The 20,595-nt window shown below is 35.9% G+C and overlaps 1 protein-coding gene across 2 annotated transcripts in view; it reads left to right on the forward strand.

Annotated features, from left to right (window-relative positions):
- Positions 1 to 9,944: 9,944 nt before the first annotated feature.
- Positions 9,945 to 20,595, forward strand: part of LOC133517764 (tensin-1) — a 93,030-nt gene continuing 82,379 nt past the window's right edge. Inside the window, exons 1-2 of one of the 2 annotated variants that reach the window (XM_061851172.1) lie at positions 9,945 to 10,120; positions 10,661 to 11,007. In XM_061851172.1, coding sequence (XP_061707156.1) covers positions 10,936 to 11,007 — 72 coding nt within the window. In that variant the 5' untranslated portion in view covers positions 9,945 to 10,120; positions 10,661 to 10,935. The remainder of the gene's footprint in view (positions 10,121 to 10,660; positions 11,008 to 20,595) is intronic. The other variant, XM_061851173.1, reaches the window with a different exon arrangement.

Below are 20,595 nucleotides of genomic sequence, written 5' to 3' on the forward strand. Positions count from 1 at the left end.
GACGGCATTCATCCTATTTTCATAAAGAAATGTTCAGCAAACCTCGCAATACCATTAACTATCATTTTCCAAAAGTCTATTAAATCTGGCTGTGTTCCCGAAATCTGGAAAAGAGCATTCGTGACGCCTATCCCCAAGGGTCAAGTTAGCAACAATATTGAACAATTTAGGCCTATATCAAAATTATGTCAATTCAACAAAATTTTTGAAAAAATTGTCACTAGTCAGCTTTCTCAAGTAGTTAAAAACCATATCAGCCCCAATCAACACGGCTTTTTCAAAGGTCGGTCGGTAGACACTAATCTCTTAACTTTTGCCAATGATATTTTAGTCGCAATGGATGGAGGCTCATGTGTAGAGGCTGTGTACACTGATTTTGCCAAAGCCTTTGACAAAATTTATCACAATAAGCTTCTTCTCAAGCTTTGGCACATCGGAATACACGGAGACCTTTTCCGTTGGATTAAATCTTATATTGAAAATCGAAGCCAATGTGTAGTATTATCGGGTTACACTTCTCAATGGAAAACAATTAGTTCCGGTGTACCCCAGGGATCTCATTTAGGCCCGTTGCTTTTCACGCTATTTATAAACGATATAGATAAATACATCAAACACTCAAAGGTTTTGCTCTACGCAGATGACACGAAAATTTATAAAGTCATAAATACGATTGATGATTATTACTTGTTGCAGGATGATTTAATAAGTTTTGAGACATTCTGTAAAGATAATGATTTATTTTTAAATATAAATAAATGTTCTGTAATAAACTTTACACGGAAAAAAAATAATGTACAATATAACTTCACTTTATGTAATAATTACCTGCGTAGAGTAACACTAATCCGTGATCTTGGAGTTCTATTGGATTCTAAACTGTCGTTCATACCTCATTTAGATTCTGTCATAAAAAAGGCGTACAAACAACTAGGCTTCATTCTAAGAGTTGGTAAACCATTTAAAAATAGTACCACCTACAAAATCCTTTTTAACAGCTTTGTTCGCAGCCATCTCGAGTTTGCTAGTACAGTTTGGAAACCTTATCATAACATCCATATTGAACGGGTGGAACGGATACAAAGAAAGTTCCTTAAAACTCTCGATTTTAGAACTGGTCACACACATGTTAGCTATAGCGAATCACTGATCCACCATAAACTTCAAACACTTAGTAACCGCCGAGATATCGCAGATTCCGTCTTACTCTATAAAATTATGCGCAATATATTAGATGTCCCCTCGCTACTACACCAAATACAGCTCAGAGTTCCTCGTAGACGTCAGCGCCACTGTCAGAAGAAAAGGTTATTCTCGATTCCCAACAGTAGAACGTGTTATGCACAAAATATATTCATAAGACGTGCCTGCAAACTATTTAACGAAAATGACAAGCTCTCTAACATAGATATATTTACTTGTTCCATTAATATTTTAAAACGTGCTTTTCTTTAGGTAATAAATGTAATTATGCATGTTTTCTTTTCTTTACGCTCTCAAATGTTTAGTTTTGGGTAACATTTAAAATTGTAATCTTAAAGAAAAAAAAAAAAAAAAAAGAAAAACAGACTGATTTTATGTAAAAAATGAAACTCTAGGTCTAAACTTAAGCAATTTTGTATATGTACTGTTTGTAAACGACTGTATGTTTCTAAAATATAATAAATAATAAATAATTACTGCAGCGCAACATTACCTACTGCTTAACTGCATTGCATTGCAGTCGCAAATGTCTAAAATCATTTGCAGCAGTAATGCAATCAGTAGGATTGTCGTGCTGCAGTAATGTAGCCGACTGTATTGCTGCCGGAAACGTCAAGGTAATTTTTTCGAAAAAAAAATATTGAATTTGTTCATTTGCGACAGTAATGCAATCGGCAGCATTACTGCAGCAGTATTGCAGACAGACAGTCTTCGGTTCTTCGGTCGCAACTGTCAAATGCAATGTGAATTCCCAAATTCTTTCCGCGCTGCAATACTGCAACTGTAATGCTGGTGCAGTCTGAAGTCGAATGGTACCTTTAGATTCCAAGTGGGAATATTTGGAATGGCACCTCTAAGAATTACAAGTACTTATTACAACTTGGCCAGTGCTGCCCTCTACCAGTACGATGAGTATTATAGCTAGTCACTCAGATGCGTAGCACGCATGCGCGCATAAAGCGCTATTCTTTATCTGATAATGCCACTAGATGGCGTAAACATACACAAAGTAGGTATGTCGATCCTATCGATAATTCTTTTCCAGAAGTATTAAACTGGTTTAAATTTTACGAAATTATATATGTAATTTATATAACGCTTAGATAAATTTTACAATCAAAACTTATCTAAAGTAACACCGGTTAAAATGTGAATGACCGATTCGGACTTTCAGATATGTACTTTCTAGATACGATATGGATCTGATGTGACGTTTTTGTTTGAAGAAACGTCACTTTCATATAACAACAACGAAACGTTACTTTTTGATATGTCTGTGTTTAAAACGACGTCATTATTTGAACAAACATCAGTTTTCATATCGTATTTAGATCTAATATTTTAAGGGTCGAATCAGGCGATAAGGAGGAGAAATGTAACGTTATAGGTACTTACATCGTTATTTCAGCTAAAATGGATAATTGTTCATCATAGAACCGTATTTAACTAATGCAGTAGAGTCGGACCAAGCTAACTCTGTAAGGCATTTGCAATGTCAACGTGTGGCAATGTCATAATTTAAAATTTCCATGAAAATACGACGCTTATGATACTCCCTCACGTTGTACGGTACAAGTCCGTGTAAGATTAGCTTAAACGGTGTCTAGTTATATTTGTTAATTTAACGTCCATGTCCGTAACCCATTCATATGTTATGGGTTACAAACATGGCCAAATTCAAGTATTTTAATAGTTATTTCAAATATCATAAGGGATTTCCATAATATAAACGTCTTTACTGTCAGCAACGATGTCCGTCACGTATTTATCTGCGAAGCGGTCACACAAGCCATTTCGCGGTCATTTATACGGTCTTCATTTAAATTTATTCACGAAACAGATAATATTCCGGTTCTGCTGTCCATGTTTAGCCAGAGAACATTTGATGACAATCGGCCGGCCAGTGGTTACGCTTCCATTGTGTGCTAGCGCAAACTTACTCGTACTAAACCGACTTCTGATTAAATTTGAACCTAAAAGGATTGTACACTGATCTTCCTAGTTCATTTATTTATACTGTGAACAATTGGCCTGAAGAAAGGAGTGAGATTCACTGAGACCAATATCAAATTTAGATGGAATGCCTGTTGGGTGGTTGCAACCGTACCTAAGCACATTGCTGGCAAACCTGGCAGTAGGAGTAACCCATTCCAATATCTCGTGGACAACTAATATTAACTGAGATTCATCTTGAATCGTGACATGCATATTAAATGGCGTTCAAGCTTATAGTTATTAAACGTAATAGGTACCTACGTAATATATGAGGTACAAGTAAGTTATATTAATTAAATGCCTATTGAATTGAAGATTGGAAATTGCCGATATTATTGATTATACGTAATTACTGTTACGTATTATGTGTATAATGATATCTATAATTATGTTTAAAAGTACATGCAGCCGATAACTAAGATGGTCGCATTGGTAAAATAGTGGCTTGAATAATTTATACCTAGGTATATATTTATTCACGAAACTTGGTTTCGGTTACTTCCGTTTAACCAACGCAGACAAAATAGGTAGATATAATGAAAATATAGCGTAACTAGATTTGCGTTTTCGCGAATCTACATCGCTAATAAAACTCTCAACTCTCGCAAGTTACGCTTTGACTATTAACTTTGTTCGCTGCAAAAGTTACAGCACATAACTTAGGCAAAGAGATAATAAAACTTTGATGACCACTAAGTTGCACTTAGTTTTGCTTATTCTTATTAGGTTCGTCCAATTAATTAATTGTTTTAACAACGTTACAGTAACACTACAAAAATACTACAGGAGTAGGACTAATTATTGTCATAATATATATGTAAGTACTTCGTTTTTAGGGTTCCGTAGCCAAATGGCAAAAAACGGAACCCTTATAGATTCGTCATGTCCGTCTGTCTGTCCGATTCTGTCACAGCCACTTTTTTCCGAAACTATAAGAGCTATACTGTTCAAACTTAGTAAGTGCATGTATTCTATGAACCGCATTAAGATGTTCACACAAAAATAGAAAAAAAACAATAAATTTTGGAGGTTCCCCATACTTAGAACTGAAACTCAAAAAATCTTTTTTTATCAAACCCATACGTATGGGGTATCTATAGGGATAGGTCTTCAAAAATGATATTGAGGTTTCTAATATATTATAATTTTTTTCTAAAATGAATAGTTTGCGCGAGAGACACTTCCAAAGTGGTAAAATGTGTCCCCCCCCCCGTAACTTCTAAAATAACAGAATGAAAAAAACTAAAAAAAATATATGATATACATTGTCATGCAAACTTCCACCGAGAATTGGTTTGAACGAGATCTAGTAAGTAGTTTTTTTTTAATACGTCATAAAATTAAAAAAAAAAAAAATTTCATCAAACCCATACGTGTGGGGTATCTATGGATAGGTCTTCAAAAATAATATTTAGGTTCCTAATATCATTTTTTTCTAAACTGAATAGTTTGCGCGAGAGACACTTCTAAAGTGAAAAAATGTGTGGCCCCCCCCCCCCCCCTGTAACTTCTAAAATAACAGAATGAAAAAAAAAAAAAAGATATACATTACCATGCAAACTTCCACCGAAAATTGGTTTGAACGAGATCTAGTGAGTAGTTTTTTTTAATACGTCATAAAATTTAAAAAAATTTTTTTCATCAAACCCATACGTGTGGGGTATCAATAGATAGGTCTTCAAAAATAATATTTAGGTTCCTAATATCATTTTTTTAAACTGAATAGTTTGCGCGAGAGACACTTCCAAAGTGGTAAAATGTGTGTCCAAAGTGGTAAAATGTTGAACAAGATCTAGCAAGTAGATTTTTTTTAATACGTCTCAAATGGTGCGGAACCCTTCATGCGCGAGTCCGACTCGCACTTGGCCGCTTTTTAGCATTAGAAAAAAGGTAAACAATCTTGATGTGTCTTTTGATTCGAAATAATTGAAAATAGTTTATGTTGTTTAGTTATGAAAGTAAAAGAATGAAAATAATTGTATATGATTTATATTTCTTACAATATTTGAGTGACTTATTTGCAAGTATTTTTTGATAAAAAAAACGGTTAAGTGCGAGTTCGTTTATCACGCGTACCGAGGGTTTCGTACAAACTTTAACTTTACTCATACAACTATAATCACGAAAGACTTTTGACCAGAAGTATAATAAGCATACTCGTGTACAGCGCCATCTATGGGCAAATTGGCTAACTAATCTGTGCGATCTGTATGTATGTTGGTTTTTCAGGGATAATTCTTAAAAATAGTTGTTTGGTTTACAAGGGGGCAACGTTGTTGTTTAACCGCTCGTGCTAATATTGATACCCGAGCAAGGAAAAGATCCCAAAATTGAACCACGAGCGTTGCGAGGGTTTCAATGCACGAGGGTTAAACAAACTTTGCCTCCGAGAGAAACACAAAATTTTTCACCACACCAACATGAGGAAACTACTAACTATGAAATACCAAAAAATACAAATGAAATCAAATCCAAATGAACGTAAAAATAAAATAATCATTCAAAATCATCATTTAAAAGTCAATCCTACTAGCTAACATAAGGAAACAACTCAAAATTTGCATCTGATTACTTTGCCCCACATGTGGATAAAATGCAACTTTCTCATTCGCTTTTGAACAAACAAGAGGGCCTTTACCAGTTGGTGTGGTGAAAAAAATTGTAATGTTCAATTTGAGCTCTTTCAAATGATACCCAACTCGACCTTGTAACTAGACTTTGAAATTTTGCCCCCTCTTTATATTGGGCATTTTCCATAATGCATATAAATAAAATAAAAATATTACACTTCCAATATGTCTGGGTTAACGTTGTTCATTACTATTCCAAATTTAAAATCGATAGCTTATGTGCTTCTCGAGACATTTAGCAATTTGACAAACAGACGGACGGACAGAGTCGCACCATAAGGGTTCCTTTTGTACCTTTTTGGTACGGAACCCTAAAAATACGTCAAGAAAAAAAACGAACTATAGGTATTCAATTTATCTAGAATTGTAACATAAACCCATAATAATATTGCTCCTACTCGAGTAACTAAGGAGTGTGGATTTAATTTTCTCCGTCTCAAACTCTACATTTATAATCTAGGGTATGGAGGTGTCACTTGATACAGGTGTCTAAATTATTCTGTACTGCTACTCTGCTACACAGCTGAACAGCGGAACAGCTGGGCTTGTGTTCTGTACCCCTAGTGTAACTTTGATCAACATCATAACGTGACGAACGCGTTTGCGTTAAGTCTCATTTTGTATAGGATTTGAGTTTCCAAAACGTCCCGCTTGGCGCGCTCTTTCGAAATCCAATACAAAATGAGACTAAACGCAAACGCGTACGTCACGTTTGGAAATCGAATTTATTTACACTAGGGGTACTGATGTTTAACTATACCTGCTCGTTACGGTATGTATTATAAGTTGAATGCGGCTTAACATTATTAAGCGAAGGGCGAGATTGAGTATGCCGCACAAATCGAAGACTAATGATGGCGATATATCGCGCTATATTGTAGGTGCCAAACGAGCTGCCGGCCCGCGTCTTATCCGGCACGATCAGCTATATACCCAATATTCGGTTCGGGGTATAAGTAGGTATTTTGTTCTTTTTTCGCTTGGATTTCGTTCGCTCGCGCACTGTGCGCTGTCCACCGGAACACCGATGTTTGGCGAGATACATTTTAATTCCACCAAATTGTATTTGTGAGCTGATGACTCACACTATTAAACTGTTTTAAATACAGTAGGTAATTCACGATTAAGAGCCACTTGCGCCATCCAGGGTTAGCCACTAACTCTGGGTTAACTAATTAAAGTGGAGTTATCAGTACATTTGAACCCTATGTTAACGGTTAACTCCGAGTTAGTGTTTAACCCTGGCTGGAACAAGTGGCCCTAACTTAAATAATAATCGAAGTAGGTATAAAAAAATGTACCCTCATACGGTACGCTTCATAAAATGTAACAGATTGCAATTTATACAAGACACAATGGTCAATGAGCTCGAGTAAAAAGCTCGTGCTGAGCCGTTATACGTGACTCAATGAATGACGTATTCTACTTGTGAAAACAATTGTGCACACAACACTCACGTATATACATACGTAGTACGGTCCATGAGTTCTTAGCCTAACATAGAAATAAAGGTCATAAATAAAAAACATTGTTATTATTTTTCAATATACTCTCCCTTTATTTTCACACACTTTTCAGAACGTCTAACTAAAGCTTCTAAGCCACTATAAAAGTATGATACATCTTTAGAGTCAAAATGGTCGTACACCGCCTGTTTAATTTCATCGTCGCTGTTAAATCTTCTACCCCTTAACTCAGCTTTCAGCTTTGAGAACAAAAAATAGTCAGATGAGGCTAGATCGGGGCTATAAGGTGGGTGGTCAATCTCTGTGAAGCCACATTCGCGAATAGTAGCTTTGGATAACGAAGCAGTGTGGACTGGAGCATTGTCATGAAGCAAGCGCACACCTCGAGTGATTTTTCCGCGCCGTTTCTCGATAATTTTTTGACGCAACTGCCTTAGTAATTCAGAGTAATATGCCGCATTCATGGTAGTATTTGTTTCTTTAAAGTCAATCAAAAGGATTCCCTCGCAGTCCCAAAAGATTGTAGCCATCACTTTTTTGGTGCTTTGAGTGACTTTTGCTTTTTTTGGCACGGATTCTCCTTTCCGATGCCACTCCATGGAATCTCTTTTGGATGTCGGGTCATAGTATAACACCATGGTTTCATCACCCGTTACAATCGATTGGATTACTCCTTCTTGGTCTTCGTGGCAAAGCTCTAAAAATTGCTTACAACATTCTACTCGACGCTGCTTCTGCACTGCACTGAGAATTCGAGGCACCCACCTTGCACTAATTTTTGTCATATTTAAATTCTGATGTAGGATCCTTAGAACACTTGTTTTGGAAATTCCAGTCTGTGCTGCAATTTCTTTTGTTTTTAGGCGTCGGTCACTTAGAACAATATCTTCCACAAATTTAATGTTTTCTGGAGTAGTCACTGTCACAGGACCTCCAGCACGTGGATCATCTTCTAATGATTCTCGTCCCCAGCGAAACAACTTAGATCAATTTTTTATTGTTGAAAATGATGGGCACAAGTCACCGTAAACAGCATTCATTCTTTCTTTGATTTGAGTTGGCGTTAATCCTTCTTTAGTCAAAAACTTTATAACAGCGCGAAACTCAATTTGAGACATTTTTTAAACGACTTGCCTTAGTGATCGTTTGAGCTCTATTACAATTAAACGGATTGGCGCAGCAAGTTGAAACTTTATGTAAAGCTTGATGAGACTTGTTACTGACGGTTGCATAAAGAATTTTGTGAACGCACTCTATTTACTATATGAGGCCAAGAACTCATGGACCGTACTACGTATATCATATATCTATCTAGCATGTCAATACTTTTTCCCTTTTCTTTAGTGCGTTAGCGATTTTCCATAAAGGGATTTAACTTCATTTTTACCATGTTTGTGTCGTGTGGAACAGAACACCGTAGCATCAATGTGACTGAGCCGATTTTGATGCATGAAGTTTTTGTTCTATGAATGTGGCCGGAAGCCTCGAATAGCAGTAAATAAAAAACTGTTGAGTTGCCTAATATTTGTATACATGTATTTTATTTGTAACAAATATGGTCTAAATGAAAAGTAGGTATGCTAACTACATAATACCTAGTAAAAATGAGGCTTTTGTACGTAAAACTGTATTTTATAAAGATTTCAAAAAACTACTGAACAAACCTACAAATGATATAATTAGGTAGATTCGTTTTAATTTCCATCATCAATCACTGTCATGTTTGGCAAATTATTTGGCATTTGATAACGAGTTATGTAGTTGTTTCTCCAATTATATAGCAGTATCTCGCTGACCTTTTTACCTCTATTATAATAATATGATAATGATGTGTTTTTAAAAGGCAGTTGAGAGACTAATTTGCGTGACACTTTACCATATACCTACTTACGATTAATTTTATTAGAGTTTAAATACATTATGGTTAAGTAAAGTAAGGAAATGTGTAAGGAATAATTTATGGAATGTTCACTTGAATAGAGACAGAAAGGCTTTCGCGGAGTAGGAAGTTGTCGTGAGTGAAACCCGACGGCGCGGGCGCAATGTAAATGAAGATGCCGGGATGCTGTCCGACATTGTTTATTGAGAATATTCACACATTTTTGATATATATCTATCTATATTGACATAATCTTGCATAACATGTTTCACGAGTTTGCATATATACTTAATGTAGAAAACTGAAAGTCCTTTGAAGTTGGATTTTCCTTGATACTCAGTTACATTACTTACATTACATAGGTAAGACGAATAGACCGGTCCCCACTTAAATACCCACACAGAAATAATGATGTGGCTACAATGAATGAAAAAATGTTATAGTTTTTAAATGGTGGCAGCGAACCATTAATTATATAATGAGTTATACCTATTTTTTAATTCGTTATGACATGTAAGCACGCACTGAGCGTGGATTATTAGAGTTCAACGCATTCGATAAGTACGACGAATGGGCACGTGGTATGTGATCGAAGATCATTGTGCAGCTTCCTGGGAATCTTGGGAGCTGGAGTTGGCGGGCAGGATCAGGTGCAACGCACGCATCGGGTCCCGCGACGACGTTCGCGCTCAGCGACGCCGGCGCCGCGCCGGGCAGTGCCGCCGCGCGCGCCGTCCGGCCCACGCGCACGCGAAAACGCTTTCGCGATACCGATCCAACTATCTCGATCACCAATTTCACATAAAACGCCTTTTAAAGTTAAGAAAGCTATGGCTTTCTATAAATACACTTAATTAGCGCGCAGTCGTGGTCCCCTGGTGTTTACCAATTAGTTGCAAATTTCGCTTACGATTATGAAGGACCATTTATTTTGATCTTAAAGCTGAGTAAGTTGAGATAAACGCTTACCATTGTCATAAAGTACGAACGTATTTGAATAATGAACTAATAATTATTGACTTAATTAACTATGTAATAGGTACCCTAGCTAGCTAACCTAACCATTAAAGGGAGTTGGTATCTATTATGAATACAGTCAATGTTAACTCTATTATTCAATTAAATTAATAAATAATTTGTATTAATCCTTCAGGTTTGTTTTGTTAAAGGTGTCTAAGTTATCCAGTTAAATTGATTAGGTACCTAAATAATATGAAACCAAGCTCGATTGATATTCAAATTAGTCGTTTATCAAAACACAGTTTTCAAGGTGACAGCGATATTCCCTTATCACCAAAATTGAGGTACGATTATTTATTGCTGCTAAAGTCGATAGTAAGCGATAAGTCGGTGCCACTACTTCTCGTGTGTTCAGTAATCGATTAAACAGCTCCTTTAGGTCACGTAGACGCTAACAGGTGTTAAATCTCCTCGGTTATTTAACAGATTATTATCGTTATAATAATAAAAATAATTGCCTATTATAGGTTGTCATTACTAGTTGTCAAGATTTCGTTTTCGTACATGAAACGAAATCTGCCACTCTTAACAACAATAACACCTGCATTACAAGCCGGTTAAAATGGTTAACAGAGACAATGTGCGCAATCCACCCGCTAATGATTGTTAAGTGAAGAAAGCTTTACGTAAACTCAGCATAGCTGAGCTCGTGATGTGAATGTTACAAGTGAATACAGACTCTTGACCAGCCGTTTAGTTCAGGATCCAAACCTACCTTTCCTCAGACTTTTGTCAGTTAAAAATGTACCATAACGGGCGACTCGGCAGTAGTAGCAGCACCTCTACATCCTCGGGAGGATCATCGGATCTGCGGGTAAATTATACATTTAGATTATTTAACTACTACTATTTGAAAGCACATCAAATTTCTACGTTAGGCACGTTGAAGATAATATCATAACTTGCATCTTCATTACCTATACCTAACCTACCTGATTTACTTACATATTTTTAGGTCATTAGGTATCTTGAAAAACGTTTTATGTTTTACATAAATAAACGAATTTGCTAACTTCTAAATAACAATGATAAAGTTTTTATGAAGAAAATATGAAAAGCCATATAATTGCACTATATATAGTGGCGGTGCGTCACAAATATTCGTAGGAAACCCGGAGCTAATTTTGCTTTCCTTTTCTCCATAAACCGATCGTTAAAGTACTCAACGGGCTAAAATTAGACAAGCCGGTGGGAATCGAGTTCTTTGAACGATCCGCCACTGCTATATAGTAAACCAAGCACTCCAAGCAAAGTATGAAATATTGTGTCAGATGACCTCCTTGACATCTATTAAATTCCGTACTTTTACGGACACAGTAAATGTATCGGAACAATGTTAGCATTGATTGTGCGTGCCCTTACGGCTCGGGTCAAACATTTCTAGACAATGATATAGAAGGGCCGCGAGCGCGGGCGTAGCGTGTGCTGCGGACGGTACCGGCACGATACCGCGGCGCGGGCGCGGACCCGCTCGCCTCGACCGCACATGCTTACAGTTCAATACACTAAGCAGTTTGCCCGACGAACAAATAAAATGGCAAGACCGCGATTTGACTTTGAAATACGCGGGTCAGGTGACACTTGACACTGGCAGGGTGGATGTTCTCTTGCATTGCATTCTTAGAATTGCGCATCGTATTCAAAACTAGGTACTTATATGAGTTGATTGCTAGTATAGACAATTTTTAATTTCACTGTGTACATACTTATTTAATTTCATACAACCATTGCTACATTTGTATCATATGGTACTTGACTACCAGAAATTAAATGTAATATTTATTTATTTATTTAAACTTTATTGCATATCAAAAAAGGCACAAATGGCGGACTTAATGCCTCATGGAATTCTCTACCAATCAACCATATACATTCATATAGTTCTATATTTTATACATGATGTGTTATTTTATACAAATATCTTTTCAATTTAATTAATAATTTAATAAGTATAGTGGAACTTAATCAGAATAAATAATTATTTAAAATCAAAACTGCATCTAGTAATACGTAATCAAACATTGGAGAGCTACTAAAGATACCGCAATTCGCTCCAAAGATGCGTGTGGGGACGGAACGGATCCAAAAATGGCAACAGTGATTCAAGTCCTGGAATGTGCTCGCTCCGTCGCCCTTATAACTCTGACATCTACAGCTTATTAATTTGCCAACTAAATAGATACAATTTAAATAAATACTTAAGTACTTTTTTTCGTATTAAAACCTAGGTGAAAAATTCTCTCTAAGACTAATATTAAACACCACATAACTCAACATTAACTAATAAGAATCTATTGGACTATGCTTAAAACTCCAATATTTAGACCTGTTTCAAAAATGTGTCAACATGTAAAATGTGAAAGACCTTACGATGAAGTGTTAACCAGTCACTTTGCCCTAAGGGTGCGTCATTAATATTTAAATAAAGCTTTTGGTATGTGTTTACTCCTAAACTTAAAACGTCTAAGAACGCTCTTTGTTTAACAATGTGCAACTATCATAATATACAACTAAGTAAAATAATCAATACAATAACTAAATTATATTCATTACGAGCTTAAACATACATGCAAACAGGTAACTAGGTAGGTACATGCACGTACCTATCGTCTAAAATTGCACGTTCTAAGATGCACTGCACTTATTGCTAGGCCGGGTCATTCGCGCCTCATTTGACAAGTTCATCAGTGAGCCGCAAATTGCAGGGTGTGGGTGATATCTGTTCCGGTAGGCGGTCGATATCTTAAATGTCACCTAGTTTCCGGGTACATTGCCTTCTGCCGGAGATTAAGTACGATGCCGACCGGTCCAGGCGACGCGAAGGCATGCTGACGCTACAAGCTCTACTTTACAGCTATCTGCCTAATTCCATCCTTGAACGTTAACGCGTTCTTGACACTTAGTGTCCTTTATACTTAGAATAACTATAATACGTACTTACCTACTTCGGTATAACTCTCCTTATGGATCTTTTAAAGACAAACAACAATAAACCTCTGAGCAACATGTTAAGACATTTAAAATCTCAACAAAAACAAATAAATAATGGATTGTTTTTATTTAGTTTTGACAATGCCAATGTTGGATTGGCTTTAGTGGATGTTCTTTAGTTGGATTTAAACAATAACATACATTTGCTTAAATTAAATGAAATATTTTAAATAATTGAAGAATATTTAAATTATTTTCAGATAATGGATCGGTCCATTTAATTTATCATTCATAATCAGCATTCTATTGTGAACTTGGTTATATTTACGTAGACGTTTGTGTTTATAAACAAAAACAAATAAGATCTGCCGTGGATCTGCCCAATGTCATTACATTAATAATCATTTACTTATTCATCCCAACCGAGAGTCGGGAACGGTAACAATGCAAGGTCGTTTCGCTTGCTGGGGAATTTGGCGAGGCGCAGGGTCGATCGATCTGAAAAGAGCGGCGAAGACGAGAAGAGACAAAGCATTTAAACATTTTAAAATAATGAGCAAGACTCATAAACGTATGTATGTAAGATACGGCGTTAGTAGGTACCTACTTAAGATAAATCCGTAAGAACTAAAGAAGGGAAGGAGCGTTGCAGCTGCTTAAAATATTTATGTTCTCCGGCATTCTTTACGTCTGTGGAATTCGTCGATTGTGTTAGTTTATTTGCACGATTACGAGGTGGAGGCATTGATGTTATTTTTAAAAATATTGCAAATACAAAATTACCAACATATATCTGTCTAATTGATATCACTAGTATCACTTGACGGCTGAGCGGCTAAACCTACTTAAGATTTAATTTTTATTTTATTTTATTTATTTATGTTAGTTATAGAATTAAGTTAAATTATTTCAAATCGATATTATATAATCTGATTGTGTATGTGTGTCGTCCTGAAATGTATGTACGCCTGAAAAGATTATTTCAATTATTTCAATTTAAATTTTCAATATTTCAATTTCGATATGAATATTGAGTGAATCACAAATATGGAATACTTTACACTAGGAATTATCATCTTAAAAGCTGCCCCGATGGAAATATGGATTAAGGAAAAAATATTGTTCTCAATAAAAGCTCTAAATAACTTATCGCAAGAACTTAGCTTAAACATTATTGTATCCCATCCACAAGATCAAATTAAAGGCTCCTTACATACTTGTATGATTCATCAACAATATGAAAGTGATGATATTATATGTACCTATGTAGAATGTTCGCTGCTATTATATGTCCCCACATCTTGTCTAATTCAGTCAGATTTGTTGTTTAATAATGCTCGACATTGCAAATTTCCAGCACATTTCATTAGTTATATTTGCGTCAGCACCGGTTCATTTCGCGGCGAGTTTTGTGTGAGTAGATTCATAGATATATTTCTGAGTAGATTAATGCACTTCTTGTAGCTCATTATTGCGGCTAACACAAGTCTTGTTTAATTTCGATGGAATATATTTGACCGGCACCTCGGGAATCTAACTTTACAAATGATGCGATCGGGATAGCATCTCTTCACGGTTCTAGCTTTATTACGAACTTAGTCAACACTTAGTATTCTTTTTAATTATAAGTATGTTTGTTTGATGCAATCAATACGGACTGCGGTTTAAATATTTCAAAAACAACAGATATCAAACATCAACTGGTTGCACTGCCGGTTGACCCGGAACTGATGAATGGACTTATCGATCGGCATTGTTAATTCATGTTCAGCGTGATTGCCTATTAATACTTATTTATGTAAAATTAATATTGCATCAGTATATACACCACTCTATAAATTGTAGATTTGTTAGTAGTTGGCTTTTTGCGTTGTGTGTACGTAATTGTAAAGAAGGTACAGTGGGGCGTAGAGAGATGAATGACATGGGAGATGTAGGTGACTAGCATTTTCTTGTGTCTTTGCTTTTTGTTGCAAAGGAAACTACTCGTACCCATGTCTAATACCTAACTAAATCGGGTAACTGGTAAAAATAGGCGGAAAATCCCTGCTCTCGTAATTGTTAATTTTTAGGGTATAGGATCACTTCGTTGTCCGTTCATTCGTCCGTCCGTCCGACCGGCTGTCAAGACCCTTTATCTCTGGAACGCGTGGCGTGGAGGTATCGAGTTGAAATACTTAGTCCCTTGACGCTATGAAAAAATTAAATGTAAATTTCGGCCCCCGTTACCGTTACCCTAGAACTATGAAATTTGGCAAGTAATATGATCTTACACTACAAGTACAGGGAACATTCTCTGAATTATAAATGTGTTAAAATAAGAAATATCAAAACATAAAATATAAAATAAATTACATTTGTACGAAACCCTCGGTGTGCGAGTTCGTTTCGCAATTTTCCGTTTTTTTTTATTATTAACCGTATGTATTCTTTTATTTGTGTAAGTTCTTTCAGACTTGACGTTTGTATTGGTAAAGCATTACACTAATCACTTTACAACAGGCGTATTTTTTGCTCGTCCACATCACGTCTTCGACGCCATGGACACGGATTATAAAAGCACGATAATCGATTTCTTGTTAGCAATAACGTTTCTGATTGACACCAAACATTCCCGCTGAATTATTACCTAATAGCATTTTTGAATCGAAGATTCCAGTTGTGTTACACTATTTAAATGGAAGCTATCAAGTTAGACCAATCTAAGTTAGCAGCGATTTTAATAGCCCAGACGGTTCAATTGTTATTTTAAACTTCAAACTTCTAAGAGATTATGACGTTTAAACATTTGCACCGTCTGGGCTATCAAAATCGCTGCCAACTTAGCTTGGATGTACCTCAAAGTAGGTAAACTCCTTTATACTCCTTTACGCTGCCCTTAATCTGAATAGTTATGTAATGGCGTATACGTTTATGTTAACAATACTAATCGGAGTATAATCGACGTGATTACCATATTTTTGGGCAATTTACCGAAATTGATCTTGCTAAATGAGCATCGTAAAACTTGCGTTAGCCTGAGCACCGGAGCGTGCGTAATGCTGAATAGTGTAAATAAAAATGTAACGCAAATGACAATAGAATTGCCGGTATCTCCTGTATAATATTCCCATGAGCTGAATTTACGACTTTCATAACCCAAATGTCTCTCGAAACACATATCTCATAATTAAATTTTAATGGCTTGTAATGGTTTGTTTTGGGATGTTGTTACAGAGGTTTCATCCAAATTGAAAACATAAATTGTGTATCAGCAACCTCGTAAATTATTTATTATAGGATATACCTATAGCAATAATAGGTATATAAAATAACGCTATGTAACGTTTTAACAATACTTTACGCAAATTTTAAATAAACCCATTACAAGTTGAAGCTGTTCTCGTGCACGCAAACGGGTAAATACTTCTTTTGCATTTTGTTTTCACTCAAAGTATTTCGTCGTACCCTTCTCGATTTATCGGGACAGGCCTGAAGTGAACGTACGGACGTGTCGGCATCTGCGTGGTTTACACTTTAATTTGTAAAGACAGCCGATGTCATCTTGCGGGGATATTAAGCCGTTACTGGAGTGGAGAATGGTCAAGGAAACACGCACATTCCGCACAACCAGTATTCTTGCAAGTTATTTTAAAATTTATATTTTCCGAATAAGTTTTTGTTAAATATTACCGCCGCCGTCTTTTGAGTACCAGCCTATCTAGTGTTAATATGAGATGAACTCTCTCTATGTTCCAGTTAAAAAAAAAATATATTTTTTACATTTTGTACAAAAAAATCTGTTCGCTTCACTACTGGTTTTTGTTATAAGAGCAAATTATTGTTAGATTTTAGGGTAGCTTTACTATATATCTGAAACCAACAAAATATGCTTTAAATTACAACATTTGTAAATGAAAAATATATGCTTTTTGGGCTCATATTTGTCTACATAGTATTAGTAATTGCTACAAATGTTTCACGTTCGTCTCGTTAAAATGAATCGTTATTAATGCGGAATGAGCGTGGACGAGAGGAACAAAATAATTTCTTTAATTTAAATGCAGAACGAATCTAAAAGAATTCTGGCAATTTCACCCGTAATGTTTATAAAAATGCAGATAATTTTTATTTCTGTAATGTTGGTAAGTTTGATTAAAGATTTATTATAATGTAGATATATTGTGTCATTAATGCATCACCTGTTAGTAAACCTTATCTTTTCCTCGCTATCAATAACCTTCATTACTTAACAATAGTATGATAACATAAGTTTAGTTTTCTTTTGATAAGTCTTTTGAGGTACATTGTTTTGTACATACTGCACTTAGGTAAAAAGCTTGGATTGCATAAGAGAATGTTTCGAAATTGGTTTGTCAGAATGTGAATCCGAGGGCTGCAGGACGGCGGCGGCTGGCCGCACTTACCGTGTAATTAATAACAACATGCTACAAATTGTGCCTTGACTGCCGACGCATGATAGGACAAGCCGACGGAAATGGAAATTATACGTCCGCTTTAATTACAGACAAACAAAAATGACGACTATATTACATAAAAACCGTAACGTCACCGCTCGGAGTTTGAACTGAAATTCTTATTAAGTAAGTACTGCGATTCAAAGTGTAGGTTTTATTACTTTTATTTGAATATAAAAACTGTTTATTTTGCTTTCATTTAATAAAATAGGCTAATAAATATAATCATGGTGTTATTAAAGTATAAGGAAAATCGTTGATAGAAAACGCCAATAAAATGTGAAAAAAATGTATGGAATTTATGACTTTCCGTTGCATCTGTCACCACGATACATTCTATCTTTTCGTTTGACGTTTGCGTTTGTCGTACAATTGTCATCCTGGCTAGGCCCCCTGGGTAGCCAGCTACTTCTAGTCTGTGATTCGTCATTCGTCAATTGCGCACCGATTTAGCCGCCTCGATTCAAGAACTATGAAAATAAACTGGCCGGTATTAACTTCGCGATTTCCTGATCGACCTAATAAACAATCAGTAAGTGGGGGTCTGCAGTCGATCAACAGAAATGGGGCCGTGCCGAACGCCTCATGGGACTAGGAGTGGTTCTTAAATAGGTTTATTTTACCGGCAATGCGGCAGACAACTGGAGTGCCCGACACGGGTCTCCTAATACGGGGGAATGAAATGCATTTTCTTGCAGTCGTTACTTGTTTTTAAAGAGTGGAAACTTTAATTCAAACCGATGCTCAAAGTTACTGCGAAGATACTGTTAAGAAAAAAGACAAGGTGCTTTTATTTTAATGACATTCTTTTTTCTTTTGTCTTTTGTTTTTAATATGTTGCTTTTACTTGAATATCCGATAAGTCGAAATTACTTTTCAACACACTTGCTCATAACGGGGTCTTTATTCCCCCGATTTTTGGGTCATAATCCTAGATATTAAACAGGCCTGCTTTTCAGTATATTATAACACTCGTGCTTTTTAGGGTTCCGTAGTCAACTAGGAACCCTTATAGTTTCGCCATGTCCGTCTGTCTGTCTCTCTGTCCGAGGGTTTGCTCCGTGGTCGTTAGTGCCAGAAAAATGAAATTTGGCATGGACATATAAATCAATAAATCTGACAAAGTCGTACAATAAAATATAAATATTTTTTTTAGGGTACCTCTCCTACACGTAAAGTGGGGGTGAATTTTATACAGTGTGGGGTATCGTTAGAAAGGTCTTTTAAAACTAATAGGGGCCTTCAACAAACATTTTTTGATAAAGTGAATATATTCGGAGATAATCGCTCCGAAAAAAAAAATGGGTCCCCCAGCCCCTCTAACTTTTGAACCATGGGCCAAAAATATGAAAAAAATCGTGGAAGTAGAGCTTAAGAAAGACATTAAATGAAAACTATAGTGGATATGATCAGTTTAGCTGTTTTTGAGTTTTCGCAAAAAGTTTCCCCTTCATAGTCAACAGACGTACATCCACAGTCAAACGTTATTACGACATTAAATGGGTTGTTAAAGTTATTATACTTTAAGCTCCAGTTTAGCTTATTGTGACGGAAGGTAACAGGGTTGCCAACTTAGTGGTTTTACCACTAAATTTAGGGGGAAAAAAAGCAGCCAGTGGTTTTTTTAGGGGCTAAGTATTTTTAGTGGTTTTTTTAGGGATTTTTCTAAAAGTGTTCACGATGTGAGAAGCTACATACTATACTGGAAATGAAACGTTCTCGATACCATAGTGTAACCCACTCTGTGTTGCTTGAATTCGCAAGTGCGATTGAGAAGGACATACACGGCTGAACGTTCCGATCTAAGCTACACAGTGATTTGTAACGTGGTTGTATGATATTTCGTCGCTGTAAAGACGGTTTAGACCATCATTTATGGTCGGGCCCCTTTGTCGGGTCGTGTAGTGTTAGGCCGGCCTAAGCATACATACGGAATTTTTGCCCGATTTCCTTACGAAATGACCTGTGTGAACGGAACGTCGCTAATATACACATTCATACAGCTGTCTCGTTTGCACATGTCATTTCATACGGAAGACGTATAGAAATAGAAAGTCCGTATGTTAATAATAAAAAGCAAGTACGGTGGAGCAGGGAGAGGCAGGGTACTTCCATACGTGCGGTAGTCTGTTATGGCTATAAGTTTGATCTAGGTGTTGGGCCCCACCAAAAGTATCGTGTAAATCATAATAATCATAATCATAATCATTCTTTATTGCAACCATGGTACAGTACAGATGTTATACAATATGATATACAATGTCTCACATGGACCCTGCAAGGGCACAGCATATAATATCTTATTATTCATAACTCATAACATATTATCAAAATTATCAAAATTATCTACTTATTTAAGAAAGTCATGAAGCAATTCTTATATTACACATGAGATCACTAATAAATGTCAAACAAATAAATTAATTAATGTACAATATTCATAATACAGATTTAGTTTTTGGTTATAAATGTAGGTAAGTTTGTAAATAAATTGTTTTCATTAAGTATAGTTAATTATAATTGCTTAGAAGGTGTCTGTAACATCATCATCAAAAAAGTCCTGTAAGTTGTAGTAACATTTATTTATCAGAAAGTCTCAACATTTTATTAAATTGTTTGTAATTTTTTTGAGCCTTGATATCATTTTTAAGGTGGTTATATATTTTAACTGCCATGACGTTTGGACTTGTACTATGGAGTTTGAGTTTAGAGGTTGAAGGCAAATATAAATAAGCTTCTAGCGCTCTATTTTGGGTCTGTGGCGTCGTGGCTGTTGATTCTTGGATTTGGATTTGGGTGCGCACACGTTATTGGATGTAAGCGAAAGATGCAAGAACTTTTTATGTTGCCTTACAAAACAGATACAAAAACGGCTGCCGGATAATTTATCAATCCTGAAAGTAATTGCTAATTTAGACCCAAAAGTGGTTACGTCTCAAGTAAAACCTGACATAAAACCAGTTTTAAATCACATTCAGCGACCTCATATTTACGGAAACAAAAATGATATCGAA

The sequence above is a fragment of the Cydia pomonella genome, chromosome 5, assembly GCF_033807575.1.
Source record: "Cydia pomonella isolate Wapato2018A chromosome 5, ilCydPomo1, whole genome shotgun sequence".
NCBI classification, from domain to species: Eukaryota; Metazoa; Arthropoda; class Insecta; order Lepidoptera; family Tortricidae; genus Cydia; species Cydia pomonella.